Raw genomic sequence first — 22500 nt, 5'->3', positions numbered from 1 at the left:
TCAATCAATCAATCAGCCAATCAATCAATCAATCAGTCAATCAATCAGCCAATCAATCAGCCAATCAGTCAATCAATCAGCCAATCAATCAGCCAATCAATCAATCAATCAGTCAATCAATCAGCCAATCAATCAGCCAATCAGTCAATCAATCAGCCAATCAATCAGCCAATCAGTCAATCAATCAGCCAATCAATCAATCAATCAATCAATCAGGCAATCAATCAGGCAATCAATCAGCCAATCAATCAGCCAATCAATCAATCAATCAGCCAATCAATCAGCCAATCAATCAGCCGTGTGAGTGTGTGTGTGTGTGTCTCACTGGCGTCCTCCAGTGGCCGGCTCCAGCACGTATCGGTGTGTGTGTGTGTGTGTGTGTGTGTGTGTGTGTGTGTGTGTGTGTCTCACTGGCGTCCTCCAGTGGCCGGCTCCAGCACGTATCGGTGTGTGTGTGTGTGTGTGTGTGTGTCTCACTGGCGTCCTCCAGTGGCCGGCTCCAGCACGTATCGGTGTGTGTGTGTGTGTGTGTGTGTGTGTGTGTCTCACTGGCGTCCTCCAGTGGCCGGCTCCAGCACGTATCGGTGTGTGTGTGTGTGTGTGTGTGTGTCTCACTGGCGTCCTCCAGTGGCCGGCTCCAGCACGTATCGGTGTGTGTGTGTGTGTGTGTGTGTGTGTCTCACTGGCGTCCTCCAGTGGCCGGCTCCAGCACGTATCGGTGTGTGTGTGTGTGTGTGTGTGTGTGTGTGTGTGTGTCTCACTGGCGTCCTCCAGTGGCCGGCTCCAGCACGTATCGGTGTGTGTGTGTGTGTGTGTGTGTGTGTGTGTGTGTGTGTGTGTGTGTCTCACTGGCGTCCTCCAGTGGCCGGCTCCAGCACGTATCGGTGTGTGTGTGTGTGTGTGTGTGTGTGTGTGTGTGTGTGTGTGTGTGTCTCACTGGCGTCCTCCAGTGGCCGGCTCCAGCACGTATCGGTGTGTGTGTGTGTGTGTGTGTGTGTGTGTGTGAGTGTCTCACTGGCGTCCTCCAGTGGCCGGCTCCAGCACGTATCGGTGTGTGTGTGTGTGTGTGTGTGTGTGTGTGTGTGTGTGTGTGTGTGTGTGTGTGTGTGTGTGTGTGTGTGTGTGTGTGTGTGTCTCACTGGCGTCCTCCAGTGGCCGGCTCCAGCACGTATCGGTCGAAGTACAGTCGCACGAGTCTCTCTCTCTCTTCGGGGCCCGGCAGCATGAAGTTCACAATCTCGTCGATTCGGTCGTTTATGGCCCAGTCGAACTGCTCTGGCTGATTACTGGCCAACACCAGCATGAACCTGCACACACACACACACACGATAAACACACCAGCGAGAGACAGGCGGCTGCATGTCAGACAGAGAGAGAGAGAGAGAGAGAGAGAGAGAGAGAGAGAGAGAGAGAGAGAGAGACAGAGAGAGAGAGAGAGAGAGAGAGAGACAGAGAGAGAGAGAGAGTGTGTGTGTGTGCGCGTTTACTTGTTGCTCTGTTCTCCGGTGCGGTACAGGAATGCGTTTAGAGTCGCTCGCAGATCCTCACTGATCTTCTCCTGAAACACACACACACACACACACACACACACACACACACGTCAGCTGATGCGGTCTTGGCAGCGTGTCACTCCCGGATAAACGAAAATGGGCAAATGATGGAGCTAGCTCAGACTAAGGAGCTAATGCTACTGGCAGTGCCGCTGACTCGACGTAAAGCCAATAGTTAAAATTCGTGTTTTTGCCCTTCGAAATACTACAATAGTTCAAAGACAACAGCCACGTTTCCGTCAACCTTCAAACTGTGCAAACTGAAAATACGCCCAATGGAAAAAAACTCCCCAAAAAACATTTTTCCGCTCGCAGGAGGTGTTTATCAGGCCATTCGAAAAATAGATATTTCGCAAAACTGCAATGGAAACAGTGTGTGTGCATCTACAGTCAGCTGACGTCGAGGACGCGGTGTGTGTTCGGACAGAGTTACTGAGCTCTTCATTATAATTACAGGAATACTGGATTCTAAAGCACAAAGAAACGCCACATTTATCAGGATCTTGAAGCAGAGCAGACAGAAACGGCTCCTCTGAGAACAGTGTAAGAGTCCCGCCGCTAGTGTTGGATAACACACTTCCGACTCAACGAGCGGCAGAGATATAGAAATCTCCCAACATCCATTGCCATGATTTCTGGAACGACTGATCGAGTTGCGAGAGGAACAAATGACGTTTTATCCGCATGACATCGGCGAATGGAGACGCCGTCATTTCGCAGTAGATTTTTGGCGACGTTCAGAAGAGAAGAGAAACAGAGAAACACTGACACCTGCAGGACTTCATCTGACGGTACTTTTTATTTAGCACTATAAAGTTAAATAAGCGTATCCAGTCCATCAGTCCCGCGAGAGCAGCAGAGCTAGTGTCGCCTCTATATCCACAGACGTGTTCACATCTGAGAACTACGGGGGCCGAGAAGCGCAAAACAAACCACAATTCCCAAAACAAAACAACAAATTTATAAACGCAACGGAAAAACTAAAAACAAATTAACAAGTCAGAAAACCCAACGAGTCAGACAGAACGGAGAAGGCAGGTCTATGTGGCGAATGGAATACTGACCGCTGATTGGACGAGACACCTGTCAATCAAGTCTTGTCATGTCTGACTCGTCGTTGTGTTTTCTGACTTATCAGACATCCATGAGTGCATGTTCACAGAGGAAAACCACTGAAGAACAGCACTGGTTGTTTTCTCGATACTCAATACTCGACAGAATCCAACGACGTGTGCGAAGGTGTAAAGCCGATGCGTGTGTAGAATATTAGGAAATAATCCCGAAGAAAGCACAAACACTGCAGAGATGGCAAGTTCAGCGAGGCGGATTAGCTGAGGTAACGCTAACGCTAGCAGACAAACGGCTAGCAGTGACATCAGCGGCAATCCACCTGTCACTCAAGTGGCCACGCCCTTAATTATGCAGAACTTTAAGGCTTAATATAATTTAAACGGATGAGTTATAAGTCGTCTCCCTCACAGTCGTCATGAAGGGCAACATCAGCTTTATAGACCAAAACCACTTTCTGCCCCAGACTGTAAACATGTGTTTCTGCTGTAAAGTTGGGCATATTAACATGGGGGATTATGGGTAATGACCCTCTTCTGCAGCCTCTAGTGGCCAGTGGATGAACTGCAGTTTAATCACTCAGTGTTGGACTCAGCTGCTCGGGTGACACACACACACACACACACACACACACACACACACACACACACACACACACACACACACACACACACACACACACACAGTGGTGAGAGCGAGACTCACAGTGGATCTCTTGCGCAGGAATGCATCGGCTTCGTCCACGAACAACAGCAGCCTGAAACACAGAACAATTATAATCATCATTTACATTCATATAGCGCTTTTCTGGGTCCTCAATAATTTGTAATTGTTAATTTACATTTAATACAAAAAATTAAATTATGTAATTATTACATTTTAAATTGGAAATTGTTAGTTATTTAATGTATATAAAATATTGTCAATTTATTTATTGTCAAAAAAAAGTCAATGTATCTTATATTATACCAATATTTGTCATGTAATATATGCTGATATACAGTACGTGAAATAAAAACTAAACATCACTATAGTACACTTGTAAAAGAATAACTGTAATTATGCCAGAAAATATTATTTTACTTTTTGCTTATTTACTATTTCGCATATCTAATATTAGTGTGTTCGCTGACCCACGGCGGCTGGTCCCGGCCCAGTCGAACACCTTGTGCATCGCCGTCACCCCGTCACGGCCCATCGGGGCCACGTCCCCCCCCGTCATGATGGCGTAGTCCATCCCAGAATGCATCGCCAGCTTCTGCTCACAGCCAATCAAGAGGTTACTAGGGCAATTGCTATGGTGTTGTGGTTGGTTGCTATGCGGTTGCTAGGGTGTTCTAAGCGATTGCTAAGTGGTTACAAAAGTGTTGTGGCTGGTTGCTATGCAGTTGCTATGGTGTTGTGGTTGGTTGCTATGCGGTTGCTAGGGTGTTCTAAGCGATTGCTAAGATGTTGCTAAGTGGTTACAAAACTGTTGTGACTAGTTGCTATGCAGTTGCTAGGGTGTTGTGGATGGTTGCTATGTGGTTGCTAGGATGTTGCTAAGTGGTTACTAGGCCAATTTCTTAGACGGGGCGCTGACTTGACGACGGCACCAACACGTGTGTGTTACCTTAGCGAAGAGCGTCTTCCCGGTCCCCGGCGGGCCGTACATGAGGATGTTGCGGTACAGGCCGCGGTTCTGCCGCGTGTTCCTGGTGGCGATGGCGATGTCACGCACGCGCTCCTCCAGAGACGGCTGCAGAGACAGGAAGTAACATGCGTTTCTCACCGCGCACAAGCTCACTAACAGGAAGTGAACGATGCGCAAACACTCACGCTCAGCACGACTCCCTCCAGCGCGTCCTGCGCTTTACTCTTCAAACGCTTCGCCATCTGAAACACACGGGCCATGGGTGTTAGGGTGTGTGTGTGTGAGTGTGTGTTTTCAGTGTGTATGTGTGTGTTTGTTCAGTGTGTGTGTTCCTGTCTGCACAGGAAGTGCTCATCCCACACGTCAGTCTTACCTTGACGGGGTGTTTGAGGGCTTCCGCCACCGTGATCCGAGAGGTTTCCCGAACTAGCGAAGGTTTTCCTAGCCTAGCCTCGATGTAGCGTCCCGCCACAGCCGTCGCGTTACGCGCGGAGTAAACGCCCACCGCTAGCAGCGTCAGTCCTGCCACCTACAGGAGCGGAGGAGCGTGAGACACAAGCAACACCGTCAGAGACGTGCTAGCGCTTACAGACGCCAGAGACGTGCTAGCGCTTACAGACGCCAGAGACGTGCTAGCGCTTACAGACGCCAGAGACGTGCTAGCGCTTACAGACGCCAGAGACGTGCTAGCGCTTACAGACGCCAGAGACGTGCTAGCGCTTACCGTAGCCGTGACTTTATCCCAGTCGGATACGAACGTGCGGAAACCTTCCCCGAATACAGCGCCCGCCGTCCTGAAGCACACAAACACAACAGCCATAAATAGGTCATGTGACCATTAGCATCTGATCATATACACATATAAAGCTCTTATTCTGAAGTAAATAATGTAATGAGTCGTTTACACTACCCAAATCCTGGGTTGAGCCTTTTAGGGTATTCCAGCGTTTGGGCAGTTCTTGTGTTACCCAGATCCTGGGTCAGACGTAACAACCCAGTGTTCGGGTACTTACATGTAGTCAATATATATTCAAAATTATATAAAATATTATTAGGAATTATCATGCAAGCCGGTGGATATATCGAGTATTTTAAAAAGGGTTAGAGGATTTAAGTTAGAAGGCATTCATTCATGTATGAATTAAAATAATAAAACAAGAGCCAGTACTTCAGTGAGAATGGATCAACTGTGCTAAGTCAAGATAACCCCACATGTGACCTGTCCTGTATTGACCCAGCCGTTGGGCTGTTTTTAACCCAGCGTACCTTATGGACTCGAGCACGGTCTGTCTGTGCTCGGCCGCCTTCAGGCGTATCTGCTCGCGGATGATGTCAGCGTTCTCCCGCTCCACGCGCGCGCGAGCTTTAGACTCCGCCTCCACACGCAGCATCTCGTTCTTGTGCCGCAGATCCATCTCGTGCTCGATGGTGGCTGCGGGAACACACGCCACAACACGTCTGGGTTACGAAGACAAGCGCTGAGTTCTCCACAGTTACACTAATGATGGGCTCACCTCTCCTCATGGCTTCCTGTTTCTGCACCGACTCTTCCTGTTTGCGCAGGTTCTCATCGTTCAGGATTTGCTGTAGAAGAACACAAGTGAGAGTCACACTCAATTCAGTTCACGTTTATTTGTATAGCGCTTTCCACAACACACATCGCTTCACAGAGAGCGCACGAGTCCACATCACAGCTCACAGAGATCTGACCTCAGAGGAGACCGAGTTAGGCACTTCAGAAACGTACATTTACTAATCACAGTTAGCCAAAAAGGTATTAATTTAAACCATGTAATAATTGTGTGGATCAAGAGCGTGAGTAAATCTGTAGACACACACACACACACACACACACACACACACACACACACCTGCTGTCGGAGCTGGTCGTCGTACCGCTGCCGCGCCAGTTTATCCTGATACTGGGCTCTCTGTGGAAGAACACATCATCATCATCATCATCATCATCATCATCTTCATCATCATCATCTTCATCATCATCATCATCATCAGTGTGAGGTCTCACCGCCTGGTGTTGTTTGGTCTCCTCGTTCAGAGTCTTCCTGCGCTCCTCTCCCTGAACGCGGATCTGCTCGCCCTTCAGCTGCTCCAGCGCCGCCTCGTACTCCTGAACCACAACACCAACAATAACCAACAGTGTGTAGATCAACCATCAGACACCATCACTCTGATAACGATAACTATATTAGCGTCCACTAGCCTGGCAAGCCAGACCTACATCAAGGCGTCAGGTCTGGCAACTCTCCACAGACACGGCTCAATCCGAGGGCCGGGATAAACGGCTGTCTTTCAGATTCCCTCTGCACGCAATAGGACAGCTAGGGGTGTGACGGTTAGTATATAACCGTGAGACCGACGGTTATAGTTGAAAACCGTCTATCATTTTTTTATCATAGAGAATGTTTAAATACTAATTAAAAACAATTGTTAACAGTCTGTTTCATTAATGGTCTACGTCGTTTCCAACTGTATTTGATTTTTTTCCAAGTAGCCTACCAACGCAAGTTTTGTTTTGTACAAATTGTATCTTAATTTTAATAAATGTTTCATAAACCAATTGCATGTATTTAAAAAATAAAAAGCAAATATAGCAGGCAATATATTAACCGTGACATTGAGGCGCAAACGCGCCGAGTTCACTTGCATTGCATTGTTAAAAGCCTTTCTTTAAAGCGAATTTCGTTTTGTACAAATTGTATCAAATTTTAATAAATGTTTCATCAACCAATTGCATGCATTTAATGTATAGCAAGTATAGCAGACAATATAATAACCGGCGCCGGTGCGCCGCGTTCACTTGCGTTTAATTGTGAACTAGAGCGCATCTCATCATAAATGAATGAAACTCAGCGTAGGCCTATCTTTGCCTCATACATTAGCATTAAATATCTTTGCTGTATCCTTTCTAGAACAGACAAGGGCTTTCTTGCGGCTCGCATCAGCAGAGCATTGCATCGTCCATAGACCGCAAAACAATCACACGGGCGGGTGCGTCTTTGAAATTTGGTCAAACAACGTTGTTGCGGATGATGAGTGCGGTTGTGGATGAAATAATACCCCGTCCGCGTATCTCTATCGATAACATTGAACACTACACAAATATTATTATTATTTTTTAATTTAGGCGATCAAGTAGCTAATCAGTGTCTGCTCGTTTATTCAAACTAAGTTGTCAGACTATAACAGACGAACGTCGCAACCCGCGGCGGCGGTTATGTTACGAACCGTCACATTTGACTCACTTCATAACCGTCATCCCCAATTCTGAAACCGGCACACCCCTAAGGACAGCGCTTCACCCAACCAGAGCGTTTCCCCAACAGCGGAGCTAACGTTAGTTGATAGATTCAACTTTTGAATCTGGCCGGCAAAACTACGAACACATCTTCCTTTTTTAAGAATGACTTCAGTGCCGTTCTTTGCTCTTTTCTCAAAGAAAAACTCCAAGTCCTCCAGAGTCGCGGCCAAAGCCGATTCGAAAGATGTTCGCCAGCAGCAGCCGCTCTTCTTTGTTTTCAAGTAACGCTAGCAGGGAACCGTCGCAACTCTGCCGTCATTATGTTAAGCCCGCCCCGCCTACTCTATACACGACGTGATTGGCCTGACCCAATTTAGGTTTTTCCAGCACGAAAGTCAAAGGAGAGTTGCTAGGGTGCATCTAGATTTCTAGGCTAAGTGTCCACACCAGCGGACGATAACTATAACGATAACTAGATTAGTGGATTTCCTGGAATGATGCGCAATATTGTACTTCTGCGGCGGGGCATAGTTATCATGTTTGCGTGAGAGCGCCCTCTGGTGTTCAGGTGGGGCAGTGTTTACTACCGATCAGTCGCACTCCACTGACAAACTGCGCATAAGATAATCGCAGCTTTTGCCAAATCGCGCGCGGTTTTATTGCGATTAATCGTGCAGCCCTGCTTGTAATTGGCTGTTAATGTTTTTAATTGTAATTTTAAATTTTTTTAATTTAACTATTATATTTGCGGTGCAAACTTCACTGTTAGAGTTAATCTTGTTGTCATCTGTATATGTGAAAAGCGCAAAAGAAAAACGTTTTCATTTCTAATGCATCGCTGACATGTAAACATTTAGAATTCGAGTGCTCATTAAAGTTCATCGGTATCGCTGTGAGCGAACACCTTCATACCTTCACTTTGCTCTGGTGCTCCATCTGGACGGTTTGCTCTTGCATGCGCGCGAGATCCAGCGCTTCTTTGGCATGACCTGCGGTCACAGGGGTCAAACCTCATCAACAACATCACTGTAGTGCACTCATTAGGGCATTCATCTAGCGTGACCTTTGACCTAATGTCCTTCATATACTCATGACATCGCAACACTGCAGTTATTATAATGAATGAATTAATGAATTAATGAATGAAGCGCGGCTCGGTTCTGGTACTCACGGGACCGGTCCAGGTCTTTGGCCGCCTGCGCCGCGCGCTCCAGCCCCGTCGGGTCGAAGTTGCTCCATTTGTCCTTGGGTTTATCCGCCGAACCGGAACCGGAGCCCCCGGGAGGAGGAGGGGGAGTGGGCGGAACCGGGCCCTCCGGCGGGCCGGCACTCTGACCTTTATTGAGCCCGAACAGCCACGACATGTTCCGCTGACAGACACCGAACCACCGGGCACGGACTGACACACTTCCACTGCACGCGAGTGTCACGCCGCGCTCTGCGCATGCGCTCTGCTCCTCACGCGCAGCCGCTCCGCGCTGATTGGCCGACGCACGCGTCCTTCCAGAAGGTCAGAGAGGAAGCCACGCCCCCCTCGCTGAGTACGGCGGCCGAAAGATGCCTGAAAGCCTCTGCGCGAGTCTTGCGTCAGCTTTCGTCATCACATGCGTTTAATAACACAGAGAAAAAAATTATCTAATAGTCTGCAGCTTTGGAAAGATGTTAGTTGGTTTATCTCAAGCAATATCTTGCAAAATTTCTCAATGAATCCCAAAACTGTTATTTTTGGATTTTCTTTGAAGCGGATTCAAATGCCTGCTTTATTATAAATCTAATTATTTTCCTGTGTAGATTTTATATTCATACATGTAAGTTCACACTGTAAACTGGATGTTCAAATAAAGCATAAAAAAATGATCTATGGAAATTGCCAAATAAGTTTTGTGTTAAAGAAGTGTCTTACAAAATACTTCACAGAATTTATCCTGCTAAACACGTTTTGGAAAGATTGAAGCTTTAATATTTCATATAGCTGTGAATTCTGTGCACTAGAAAAAGAAACTATTTTGCGTCCGGTATTTCACTGTATTTACTCAAGATTATTTTGAAAAGATTTAGAAACATTTATGAGCAGAAAACTGAAGTGTATGATAGGAATGTGTGTATTTGATGTGCTTTTTTATACTCAAAATGACAATTTGGAATGTAAAGAACAAAATATTATACAGTTATTTATTTTGTTAGGAAAATACCATTTACTTAAAAATAAGTGGGCTCAATGCAAACCAAATTTTTCACATTTTAAAATTTAATTTAAATATGTAAATCTTGTGGAACAAACAAAAAACAAAAAAGCGCTGAAAACATGTAATGCACTGGATTTTATGTCATTTTTCTATTTTTTCCTTTTCCTGGCAGCTAATGTTAATGTGATGATGTGAATATGTAATACTTCTTGTTCTCATGGCATTTTTGATTATAGATACAGCAGAGCAGTCATTCAGTGGGAACAAGTTTTATTTGATATTGATAAGCAGAGTTATTTACAGACGGCAGGCTCATCACTCTCTCACACACACACACACACACACACACACGTTCAGTGCAGCTGTGTGATGCGCGAGAAGACTCCCGGCGGCTCGCTCCCGTCCCCCAGCGCGGCTCTGAACCCCTCCTGCTGCCGCGCGCGCGCGAGTTCTGCTAGCGCCTGGAAGGAGCGCGGCTCTGTGATCGACAGGTCACACAACACACGCCGGTTCAGCTGAACACTACACTGTAGACGAGAACACACACGTGTTACACAGCAGGAGTGAATCAGTCAAACACACACACACACACACACACACACACACACACACACACACACACACACACTCTCTCACTCACACAATCTCACACTCACACACACTCATCCTCACACTCTCACTCTCATCCTCACACACACACACACACACACACACACACACACACACACACACACACACACACACACACACACACACACTCTCTCACTCACACAATCTCACACTCACACACACTCATCCTCACACTCTCACTCTCATCCTCACACACACACACACACACACACACACACACACACTCTCACGCACTCTCACTCAATTCAATTCAAATGAGCTTTATTGGCATGACTTGTACAGTATTGCCAAAGCATTGGCCATTACATAGGCAATGAACAAATAATCAATAAAATTAATTCTCACTCTCTCACACTCTCACTCTCATCCTCACACACACACTCTCACACTCATTCTCACACTTTCACACTCTCATCCTCACACTCACTCTCTCACTCTCACACACTCTCAAACTCATTCACTCTCACTCTCTCACACACTCACTCTCACACTCTCTCACACTCTCTCACACTCACTCTCTCACACTCACTCTCACACTCACTCTCACACACTCTCTCACACTCACTCTCACACTCACTCTCACACACTCTCACACACTCTCACACACTCTCACTCACTCTCACTCTCACTCTCACACTCACTCTCACACTCACACTCACTCTCACTCTCACACTCACACTCACTCTCACACTCACTCTCACACTCACTCTCACACTCACTCTCACACTCACACTCACTCTCACTCTCACACTCACACTCACTCTCACACTCACTCTCACTCTCACACTCACTCTCACACTCACTCTCACACTCACTCTCACTCTCACTTTCACACTCACTCTCACACTCACACTCACTCTCACACTCACACTCACACTCACTCTCACACTCACTCTCACACTCACTCTCACTCACTCTCACACTCACTCTCACACTCACTCTCACACTCACTCTCACACTCACACTCACTCTCACTCTCACACTCACACTCACACTCACTCTCACACTCACTCTCACACTCACTCTCACTCACTCTCACACTCACTCTCACACTCACTCTCACACTCACTCTCACACTCACTCTCACACTCACACTCACTCTCACACTCACTCTCACACTCACTCTCACACTCACTCTCACACTCACTCTCACACTCACTCTCACACTCACTCTCACACTCACACTCACTCTCACACTCACTCTCACTCACTCTCACACTCACTCTCACACTCACACTCACACTCACTCTCACACTCACACTCACTCTCACACTCACTCTCACTCACTCTCACACTCACTCTCACACTCACTCTCACACTCACTCTCACACTCACTCTCACACTCACTCTCACACTCACTCTCACTCACTCTCACTCTCACACTCACTCTCACACTCACTCTCACACTCACACTCACTCTCACACTCACTCTCACACTCACTCTCACACTCACTCTCACTCTCACTCTCACACTCACTCTCACACTCACACTCACTCTCACTCTCACACTCACTCTCACACTCACTCTCACACTCACTCTCTCTCTCACACTCACACTCAAACTCATTCACTCTCACTCTCACATTCACTCACACACTCTCACACTCTCAAACTCATTCACTCTCACTCTCACATTCACTCTCACACTTACACTCACTCTCACACACTCTCACACACTCTCACACACTCTCACACACTCTCACGCACTCTCACGCACTCTCACTCTCATTCACTCTCACTCTCACATTCACTCTCACACTCACTCACACTCACTCTCTCACACACACTCACTCACACTCTCACTCTCATCCTCACACACACACTCTCACACACTCTCTCACACTCTCTCACACTCTCTCACACTCACTCTCACACTCACTCTCACACTCACTCTCACACTCACTCTCACACTCACACTCACTCTCACACTCACTCTCACACTCACTCTCTCTCACACTCACTCTCACTCACACTCACACTCACTCTCACACTCACTCTCACACTCACACTCACTCTCACACTCACTCTCACACTCACTCTCTCACTCACTCTCACACTCACTCTCACACTCACTCTCACACTCTCTCTCACACTCACTCTCACTCTCACACTCACTCTCACACTCACTCTCACACTCACTCTCACACTCACTCTCACACTCACTCTCACACTCACTCTCACACTCACTCTCACACTCACTCTCACACTCACTCTCACACTCACACTCACTCTCACACTCACTCTCACTCACTCTCACACTCACTCTCACACTCACTCTCACACTCACTCTCACACTCACTCTCACTCACTCTCACTCTCACACTCACTCTCACACTCACTCTCACTCTCACACTCACACTCACACTCACTCTCACTCTCACACTCACTCTCACTCTCACTCTCACACTCACTCTCACACTCACTCTCACACTCACTCTCACACTCACACTCACTCTCACTCTCACACTCACTCTCACACTCACTCTCACACTCACTCTCTCTCTCACACTCACACTCAAACTCATTCACTCTCACTCTCACATTCACTCACACACTCTCACACTCTCAAACTCATTCACTCTCACTCTCACATTCACTCTCACACTTACACTCACTCTCACACACTCTCACACACTCTCACACACTCTCACGCACTCTCACGCACTCTCACTCTCATTCACTCTCACATTCACTCTCACACTCTCTCACACTCACTCACACTCACTCTCTCACACACACTCACTCACACTCTCACTCTCATCCTCACACACACACTCTCACACACTCTCTCACACTCTCTCACACTCACTCTCACACTCACTCTCACACTCACTCTCACACTCACTCTCACACTCACTCTCACACTCACTCTCACACTCACTCTCACACTCACTCTCACACTCACTCTCACACTCACTCTCACTCTCACACTCACTCTCACACTCACTCTCACACTCACTCTCACTCACACTCACACTCACTCTCACACTCACTCTCACACTCACACTCACACTCACTCTCACACTCACTCTCTCACTCACTCTCACACTCACTCTCACACTCACTCTCACACTCACTCTCACTCTCACACTCACTCTCACACTCACTCTCACTCTCACACTCACTCTCACACTCACTCTCACACTCACTCTCACACTCTCTCACACTCACTCTCACTCTCACACTCACACTCACACTCACTCTCACACTCACTCTCACTCTCACACTCACTCTCACTCTCACACTCACTCTCTCACACTCACTCACACTCACACTCACTCTCTCTCACACTCACACTCACTCTCACACTCACTCTCACACTCTCTCACACTCTCTCACACTCTCTCACACTCACTCACACTCACTCCCACACTCACTCTCACTCTCACACTCACTCTCTCACTCACTCTCACACTCACACTCACTCTCACACACACACTCACTCACTCACTCTCACACTCTCTCACTCTCACTCACTCACTCAATTCAATTCAATTCAATTCAAATGAGCTTTATTGGCATGACTGTGTAAAATAGCACAATATTGCCAAAGCAATAGACATATACAAACATACGTACATGTTGATACATAAAAGTGAACAATAATAATAATAAAAAAAAAAAAAAAAAAAAAAAAAAAAAAAAATACATTTCAATATTATGCATAAATATATCACAATGAGAAAAAAAAAAATAAGTACAGAGAGCAGTTTAATGTAAAAGAGGGTTCAGCCCTTGTCCCTCGTATGATGGCAGGAAGACACATACTGCGCTGCCAGGAGAACACACTCTTCTTTCTCTCCCAGAATATAAGACAGTTTGTCTATGAGGCTCGCTTGTTGGAACTGGGGTAAAATCTGAGCTATTCGTGTGAAATAAGAGTCTCTGATGTGTTTATACTTGCTGCACTGGGTGAGGAAGTGTAGCTCGTCCTCTACGACTCCATCAGTGCAGTGTGAACACAGTCTGAGCTCTCTGGCTCTCCAGCTCGGCTTGTGCCGGCCCGTCTCCACACACAGACTGTGGTCACTAATGCGATACCTCGTCAGGAGCTTTCTCTGACCATAGTTACTGATCTCGGTCAGGTATGGGGCCAATTTATAATCAGACTTTATTTTGTGGAAGTATTTTAATTTATTTACTTGTGTGACCTTTATCTGCCAGTCTTGTATGTATTCTTCTTTGGTTATGTTCCCTATTTCTTTTACTTTTGCGTGTCTGAACTGAATTGTTGGATTAAGTTGGTGTTTTTCCACTAAATGTGTCATGGGGTCGCTCTCGGGGTGTCCTGCCCTGTGTCTGAGAGCGCAGTGATGGTAACTCTCTGACTGCGCGTCTGATAGATGGAACCAGAACTTTACGGCTCTCTTCTGGATCTCAGATAGGAGAGGGAATCTGCCTAATTCTGCCCGGCAACCCAGACTCGGAGCGTTTCTGTGAGTTCCCAGGATGTTCTTGCAGAACTCGAGGTGGAAAGTTTCCACAGGGGTTTTGTCCCAGGAATCGTAATTTAGTTTAAATTTGGGGCCCCAGATTTCACAGCCGTATAGGAGGATGGGTTTGATGATGCTGTCGAAGATTTTCAGCCACAGTTTAACGGGTGGGTTAAATTTGAACAGGGGTTTTCTTATACTATAATAAGCTCTACGTGCTTTATCAGTCAGGTCTTTCATTGCCGTGTCAAACTTTCCAGACGCTGAGATTGTCAGACCCAAATAATTATAACAGGTGACATGATTAAGAATGGTTCCCCCAAGTGTAAATATGTATTTGTTGTCAGTAAGGCGAGGTTTCTTCTGGAAGATCATGATTTTGGACTTCTCCATGTTTATGGGTAAGGCCCAGTCGCTGCTGTACTCCTCCAGAAGCGAGAGGCTGTGGTGCAGACCCTCTTCATGAGGAGACAGCAGCAGGAGATCGTCCGCGTACAGGAGGCTTTTGATCTCTCTGTCCTCGAGGGTCAGACCAGGACAAGAGGACTTCTCAAGTGTTGATGCCAGTTCATTAATATAGATATTGAATAGAGTCGGGCTGAGGCTGCAGCCTTGACGAACTCCTTTAGTTTGACTGAAATAATCAGTGCGTTTGTCGTTAATCTTGACGCCGCATTTGTTCCCATTGTAAATGTCCTTTATGATGTCATATGTCCTTCCGCCTATTCCACTTTGAATTAGTTTTAGGAAAAGTCCATTATGCCAAACCGAATCGAAGGCTTTTTTAAAGTCAATGAAGCAGCCAAATATTTTACCTTGTTTTGTTTGTTGGACGTGTTTTTGTATGAGTGTGTGGAGTGTGTAGATGTGATTTGATGTTCTCTGTTTAGGCATAAAGCCAATCTGACAGCTGTTGAGGATCTTGTGTTCTTGAATGAACTGGACTAGTCTGTCGTTGATGATGGAGCAGAAGAGTTTGCCCAGGTTGCTGCTCACTGTGATGCCCCTATAATTATTTGGGTCGTACTTCTCACCTTGTTTATAAATTGGTGTAATCAAATTTTCTTTCCAGATCTCAGGAAAGTGTCCTGATTTTAATGAAAGATTGAATAATTTTAGAATTGCTTCTTTCAGTTTGGGGCTGCTGTGTTTCAGCATCTCGTTAGATATTAAATCCACACCACAGGATTTTTTATTTTTTAGGGATTTGATCTTGTCTGTCAGTTCGTGTAGTAATATGGGCTGGTCTAACTGGTTGAGCTGGTCTTTTACAGTGCGTTCCAGGGTGTAGAGTTGGGAGGTCAGATGTTTTTGGGTGAGGGTTGGTTCGTTTTGTGAGTAGAGTTTTCCAAAATGTTCTGTCCAGATGTTTGGGTCATAGATGGGAATGTGTTTGGGTTCTTTTGATTTATCTAAATTATTCCATAATTCCCAAAAATAATTCTGATCGACTGCCTCCTCAATCTTATTAAGCTTTGCTTTCATGTGATCAGCTTTTTTCTGTATTAGGAGTGACTTATATGTTTTGAGGGTTTGCTGATATTTGTCTCGTGTTTGTTGGTTTGCAGGGTCTCTGTGTTTTATATTTGATAATGACCGTAAATCTTTTCTTAATTTTTGGCATTCCTTATCAAACCAATCATCTTTAGCAATTTCTTTCTTACATCTATATTTAGTTTTTTTTCTCAGGGCTTTTCTGACCACTGTAGAAAATATTTCATTTAATTGATGAGTTGCTAAATTGATAGTTTTCTTCTCTTCACTAAATGAAGTAGATAGGAATGAGTCTATCATGTTCTGAACACGAGTGCTGTGGAGCTGGGCTTCATACTGGGCAGGACTGTCTTTACTCCATATAAATCTGGCGGGGAGGGGGTGCAGTTTAGCCACTCACTCTCACACTCTCACTCTCACTCCCACACTCACACTCACTCTCACTCACTCTCTCACACTCACTCTCACTCTCACTCTCACTCTGTCACACACACTCACACTCACTCTCACTCTCACACTCACACTGACCTTCAGCAGGTTGTGTATGAGCGCAGGATACTTTAGCTGGTGTTCTCTGGTGGCACCGGCGATGCGCGAAATCCACAGCTGCACACACACACACACACACACACACACACACACACACACAGATCATGAGTGATTGACAGGTGAGAAGAGTGTGTGTGTGTGTGTGTGTGTGTGTGTGTGTGTGTGTGTGTGTGTGTGTGTATGTATGTGTGTGTGTATGTTCTCTACCTGTCTCATGCTGCGGCGCTTGGCTTTCCGGGCTTTGCTAGCGTAGACGAAGGCTCTGCGAACGGCTCGCACCGCTAGACTGTAGCAGCGGTTCTTCCTGCCGCGGAAGTGCTGCAGAAACACACACACACAGCAGACTCGTTCACTGAACACACACACATCAGACTCATTCACTGAACACACACACATCACACATGAACAAACGTTCTTCCAGTAACGTTAATAGAATGTTAGACAGACAGACACAGACAGACAGACAGAGAGACAGAGAGACAGACAGACAGAGAGACAGACAGACAGACAGACAGACAGACAGACAGACAGACACAGACAGACAGACAGACACAGACAGACAGAGACAGACACAGACAGACATATCTCCACATGCCTCCATCCTCTCACCCGCGCGTTCTTCAGGAGCTCCTGCACCTTCCAGTACCGGTCGGGTCCGCGGTTCCGGGTCCAGCAGGAGAGCGTGAGGAACACCATGATGATCAACCAATCACACTGATCGATCTGATGAAGAGTTACAGCTGATCAACGGCAACTGAGTTTACATGCGTGACCTCGAGCTCTCGCGCACAGTTCGCCTGCACCGGTGAAGCTACGTCATATCCGGGGCACGCGAGAAAATAAAAGTGTAATAAAAGCACAAATGCTTTATTTTAAATAACACTGTACACATACATTATTATTATTCAAATGCTATAAAAATACAAATACCAATCATTAATAAGACGGTAGAACACCGTAAAAGCAATGTTTTTCACTAGTTATGTATGTGGTTTATTCTCGGTTATTCTCATGTACTTCGTGCGGTTAATATTTGTTATAAATTTGCGATAAGTTAAACATTCAACTGTAATTCACAATGCGATACACAATCACTTATATCACTCGCGGGCTGTGTTTCAAACCCTACTAATCTGCCTTCCCAGTGCACATCATCTGTGGGCATCAGACGCGGTATCCTCCCTCGACAGGAAGCAGCGCGTGTTGTGTGAGGCGCGGCCCGCGCGGTGCACTCTGGGCCGCTGGAGGACCGAGGGTCAGACTGACGCGATCATGGCCGCTGTGTGTTTCTCCTTGAGCCGCTGCGCTGCACTCCATCGCCCCGCGATCACGGTAAACACCATCATCTGACCAACCACAGCTCGAGTTCACACTCACACTCACTGTCGAACACGATCACATCAGTGTCTTCACTGTCACAGACACGGGTTAGGAGTTTAACACGGTTATAGTGAAGGAACCTCTATTGTGATCAGTGTTGTGTCGCACGATCGGGAATATGAAATGACAAGCCGCTGTTTTATATTATATAGGGATGATGTGAGCACTGATATACAATATAATGTGACGTATTTTATGTTTTGTCCATTAGAAAGCATTTTAAATGTTACTATATCAGTGTATGATGTTCATAATAAACAGTCCCGATGTTAACAGCGTTAAACCCATCGGTACATTAGTGATCACGTGACGTGTGTTGATCTCATCCTTCCGTCATCAGAAATGCTCAGAATTCAAACTAATAATGTTAAAAATTTACCAAAAAATTATTATTATAATGATTATTATTATAAAGATTTTATAATGTCTACATGTGTATCTGAATGAATACTGAAGTGTACTGACTTTAGGACCCAGAGGAACAGCTCGTTTACTCCATATAGTCAAGTCAAGTTTATTTATATAGCGCTTTTCACAATACAGGTTGTATCAAAGCAGCTTCACAGTATTAAATTAAAATAATACATCAATGTTTGTTTCTAGTGGAAAACGTCCACGTTTGGTAATGCTGATCAATAGTATTGTTGATTGATTGATTAAATTAAATATTCCCAAATATCCCCAACTGAGCAAGCCAAAGGCAACAGTGGCAAGGAACCGAAAAACTCCATCAGGTGACCTAATGGAGAAAAAAAAAACCTTGGGAGAACCCAGGCTCAGTCGGGGGCCAGTTCTCCTCTGGCGTTTATGAACTAGAGACCGGATTTAACTGTAAGATTAAAAGTATTATATAAATGCCTGGCTGAAGAGATGCGTCTTTAATCTAGTTTTAAACTGGGAGAGCGAGTCTGAGCAACGAACAGTATCCGGAAGACTATTCCAGAGTTTTGGAGCTAAATGTGAAAAACACCTTTGGTGGATCTGGATATCCTAGGTATGACCAAAAGCCTCGAATTTATTGATCTTAAAGAGCGCGATGGATTATAGGGCGATAGAAGATCCGTTAAATAGACTGGAGCTAAGCCGTTTAGGGCTTTATAAGTCAGTAGCAATACCTTGTAATTAATACGGGACTTTATAGGTAACCAATGTAGTGATGATAAAATTGGTGTTATATGATCATATTTTCTTGATCTAGTAAGAACTTTTGGACTAACTGTAGCTTGTTTATTGAGGATGCAGGACAACCAGCTAATAAAGCATTACAGTAATCTAGTCTCGAGGTCATGAACGCATGAACTAACTTTTCTGCGTCAGAAACTGATAGCATATTACGTAGCTTAGCAATGTTTCTAAGGTGGAAAAAGGCTGTTCTTGTAACATATGAAATATGATTTTCAAAAGATTGCAGTCTAGTATAACACCCAGGTCTTTTATTGTAGAGGATAAAGTAACAGGACATCCTACTATGTCATATAGAGCTATAGCGCCATCTAGAGTCATGAAATATCATCTTATATTATTATTATTATCCACAAGAGGTCAAAGACTCCCAATGTCAGATATTTAGAGCTGAATTAAAAGGGTTATGCATGAAATTGTGAGTTATTCTGAATTTAAAGGGGGGGTACAATGGTGTTTCATGTATTCAGAGTTGTTTACAGTGTTAAAGAGATGGATTCTCATGCTAAACATGGCCAAAGTTTTAAAAAAATATTTTGGACGAATAACGGAGAATTTCTGTGCCGAAAATCTTACTTCCGGGTTGGTACAAGTTTCGGCTGTTTTTTTTTCGACCGTGGATCTAATGACGTAGACCAGAGTGGAACTCCTTATATGAACATTTCTCCCGGAAAAGCTCGCCCGCGCACACGTCGACCAGAGGAGAGCGAGACCGCGCACCTCAACGCGCTTCAACAGGAAATCATCGGCAGCGCTGCATAGTGTCTCCAAAGTGTGTTTTTGGATGTGAGGGAAAGCTTACCATGTTCAGCTTCTCAAAGAACCCAGCGTTAGGAACAGTGGATGCAACGATGAATGTTTTATAAACAAAGACCAGATCGACGGATTCTCTCTATGACTCTGGCTTCGCCCACACGGCCCGCCTCCAGACTCTCGGTTTTTTCCGGAAAGACTCGGTACAGCCTATCTTTCTTTTATAAATATAATAAAACTAAAGACTTTTTGGAGATATGAAGGATGCAATACTACTCTATAGGTACTCAAGATTAACAGGAGATTGAGTGAAAATGAGCATTTCACCCCCCCTTTAAGTTGAAAGAATGTGAGGAATGTGCAAAATGAATATTTATTTATTTATTATTTATTGGTCAAATCTAATAATTTAAAGGTAAAAAAAAAATCTCCCAAAAAATTGCATTAAAAAAAATAGAATCAAAATTAAATAAAATAACCTTTCTGGACAAAAAAAAAATTAAGTATAATTTTAAGGGAGTCCGTGTGTGAGGACCTTTACTGTGCGTTCACACCGGACGCGAATAGCGCGTCAAATTTGCGCCTGCCGCGTCTATTTATACGCTTGACCACTTTGTGTGCATTCGCGCGTCAAGAGCGAAATTGACGCGCGTAAAATCAAAAGTTTGAAGCGAAATTTACTCGCGTCAGAGGCGAAAGTTTCGAAACCTGTTGGCGGCCATCTTTTTTTTAGATGTTTATCGAGCATTAGCATTAGCATTAATCGAGAGAGTCACAGCTCGTATATGCTCTGGAGAGCAGAAAGCAGCTGCGTAGGGGACATCGTCGCTGTACTCGGGTCCACCAAACCCTCCGGAGGGTTTCAGGAGTTTCACAGTTTGCTCCAGGAGGTAGGTTTGGTGGACCTAACGGTGAGGACGCTGACGAGGACAGCGTAGGCCGTATAAGGCCTCGGCCTCGAGTGGTCGCTGCCTGACGAGCCCGCGCTGTACAGCCCGGCGCGAGGTTCACCCTCGCCCGCACCTAATCTGTCATTTATTTTTGTTTTGATAATAAATGGAGCCAGCCTCCAAAAGTGAAACCTGTCCTGTGATTTTTGTTTTTGTTTTTATACACTAAATTGTGTTTGTTGTCTTTACATTAGATTAATAATGTTTCATATAATCTAGAATAGATATGGAATAAATAGCATTCAATACAAAATGAGTATCTCTCATATTGAAATCGAGTTTTATGTTTTTATTTGCTTTATTGCGCATTTTAGTCATATTACAAAATAATTTATTGAGGCCAAACATAAAATAACATTATAAACTCACTTCACCACGTGACAGCAGCAAGCAGGCTCCTGATTGGTTAACGCGGCGCGAATTGATGCAGAAGTTCAGATTTTTCAACTCGGGCGGCAGACGCGAATTCGCGTCAAACGCGTGAATGCACAAAGAGCACTAATAAAATCATTAGCGTGTAACGGTGTTTGTAACAGTAACGCGTGTTTGGTGACAGTGCTGTAGTTCCGCCTGTGGCCACTAGAGGTCAGTGTCAGTAACGCGTGTTTGGTGACAGTGCTGTAGTTCCGCCTGTGGCCACTAGAGGTCAGTGTCAGTAACGCGTGTTTGGTGACAGTGCTGTAGTTCCGCCTGTGGCCACTAGAGGTCAGTGTCAGTAACGCGTGTTTGGTGACAGTGCTGTAGTTCCGCCTGTGGCCACTAGAGGTCAGTGTCAGTAACGTGTGTTTGGTGACAGTGCTGTAGTTCCGCCTGTGGCCACCAGAGGTCAGTGTCAGTAATGTGTGCTGTTCTCCAGGCGGTGCGGTTCGCGCAGACAGTAGCGGCTCCCGCGGCTCAGCCCAGGATCAAGACGTTCCAGATCTACCGCTGGGATCCGGACACCGTCGGGGACAAACCGCGCATGCAGACGTACGAGATCGACCTCAACACGTGAGTGGAGCCGCCGCCGCTCAGAGTCGTGGAGTGTGTGTGCGTGACTGAGTGTGTGTTGTGTCCCTCAGCTGCGGGCCGATGGTTCTGGACGCGCTCATCAAGATCAAGAACGAGATGGACGGGACGCTGACCTTCCGCCGCTCCTGCAGAGAGGGTGAGACGCTAGCGGTGCAGCGCCGCGCTCAAACTGAACCAAATGGTTTTTTTTCAATGAAATGAATGTGCTATATTTTAGTTCGATAATGTTTTTTATTTAATATTTTGCATTTTTATGGTACTAAATGATATTTCCGCTACATTGATGAAGCCCTGATCTGCTCTACAGGAATCTGTGGATCCTGCGCTATGAACATCAACGGCGGAAACACGTTAGCGTGTCTGAACAAGATCGACACCAACACCAGCAAAGTGACGAAGATCTACCCGCTGCCGCACATGTA

General features: G+C 45.5%; 3 protein-coding genes across 3 annotated transcripts in view; 1 reads left to right on the top strand and 2 right to left on the bottom strand.

Annotated features, from left to right (window-relative positions):
- Nucleotides 1-9005, bottom strand: part of atad3 (ATPase family AAA domain containing 3) — a 10720-nt gene extending 1715 nt beyond the window's left edge. Inside the window, exons 1-14 of the mRNA XM_079891108.1 lie at nucleotides 8682-9005; nucleotides 8423-8499; nucleotides 6278-6379; nucleotides 6123-6182; nucleotides 5766-5835; nucleotides 5518-5683; nucleotides 4976-5045; nucleotides 4625-4780; nucleotides 4437-4493; nucleotides 4231-4356; nucleotides 3752-3876; nucleotides 3324-3375; nucleotides 1488-1558; nucleotides 1140-1307 (exon numbers count right to left, since the gene is read on the bottom strand). Coding sequence (XP_079747234.1) covers nucleotides 1140-1307; nucleotides 1488-1558; nucleotides 3324-3375; nucleotides 3752-3876; nucleotides 4231-4356; nucleotides 4437-4493; nucleotides 4625-4780; nucleotides 4976-5045; nucleotides 5518-5683; nucleotides 5766-5835; nucleotides 6123-6182; nucleotides 6278-6379; nucleotides 8423-8499; nucleotides 8682-8874 — 1493 coding nt within the window. The 5' untranslated portion in view covers nucleotides 8875-9005. The remainder of the gene's footprint in view (nucleotides 1-1139; nucleotides 1308-1487; nucleotides 1559-3323; nucleotides 3376-3751; nucleotides 3877-4230; nucleotides 4357-4436; nucleotides 4494-4624; nucleotides 4781-4975; nucleotides 5046-5517; nucleotides 5684-5765; nucleotides 5836-6122; nucleotides 6183-6277; nucleotides 6380-8422; nucleotides 8500-8681) is intronic.
- A 745-nt stretch (nucleotides 9006-9750) lies between these two features.
- On the bottom strand, nucleotides 9751-17553 carry mrpl20 (mitochondrial ribosomal protein L20). The gene is made up of 4 exons (XM_079891136.1): nucleotides 17412-17553; nucleotides 17010-17120; nucleotides 16782-16859; nucleotides 9751-10223 (listed from the first exon to the last, which is right to left on the bottom strand). The coding sequence occupies exons 1-4, from the start codon at nucleotides 17496-17498 to the stop codon at nucleotides 10050-10052; spliced, it is 450 nt and encodes a 149-aa protein (XP_079747262.1). The 5' UTR covers nucleotides 17499-17553; the 3' UTR covers nucleotides 9751-10049.
- sdhb (succinate dehydrogenase complex, subunit B, iron sulfur (Ip)) overlaps nucleotides 17354-22500 on the top strand; it is a 13265-nt gene continuing 8118 nt past the window's right edge. The window contains exons 1-5 of the mRNA XM_079891122.1: nucleotides 17354-17649; nucleotides 17948-18134; nucleotides 21924-22057; nucleotides 22129-22214; nucleotides 22386-22500. The exon at nucleotides 22386-22500 is cut by the window's right edge and continues 22 nt beyond it. Of these exons, the coding sequence (XP_079747248.1) occupies nucleotides 18075-18134; nucleotides 21924-22057; nucleotides 22129-22214; nucleotides 22386-22500 (395 nt within the window). The 5' untranslated portion in view covers nucleotides 17354-17649; nucleotides 17948-18074. The remainder of the gene's footprint in view (nucleotides 17650-17947; nucleotides 18135-21923; nucleotides 22058-22128; nucleotides 22215-22385) is intronic.

This window comes from Squalius cephalus (genome assembly GCF_949319135.1).
Source record: "Squalius cephalus genome assembly, chromosome: 13".
Lineage (NCBI taxonomy): Eukaryota > Metazoa > Chordata > Actinopteri > Cypriniformes > Leuciscidae > Squalius > Squalius cephalus.
This window is presented reverse-complemented; position numbering and strand designations above follow the sequence as displayed.

Bases quoted from the DNA above. Each gene is read 5' to 3' on its own strand.
- mrpl20 (XM_079891136.1), bottom strand. From the start codon at position 17,498: ATGGTGTTCCTCACGCTCTCCTGCTGGACCCGGAACCGCGGACCCGAC. The intron at 16,860-17,009 runs GTAGAGAACATA...GTGTGTGTGCAG, and splicing joins AGCGCCGCAGCATGAGACAG to CTGTGGATTTCGCGCATCGC. The intron at 10,224-16,781 runs GTCAGTGTGAGT...TCTCGTCTACAG, and splicing joins TCATACACAACCTGCTGAAG to TGTAGTGTTCAGCTGAACCG.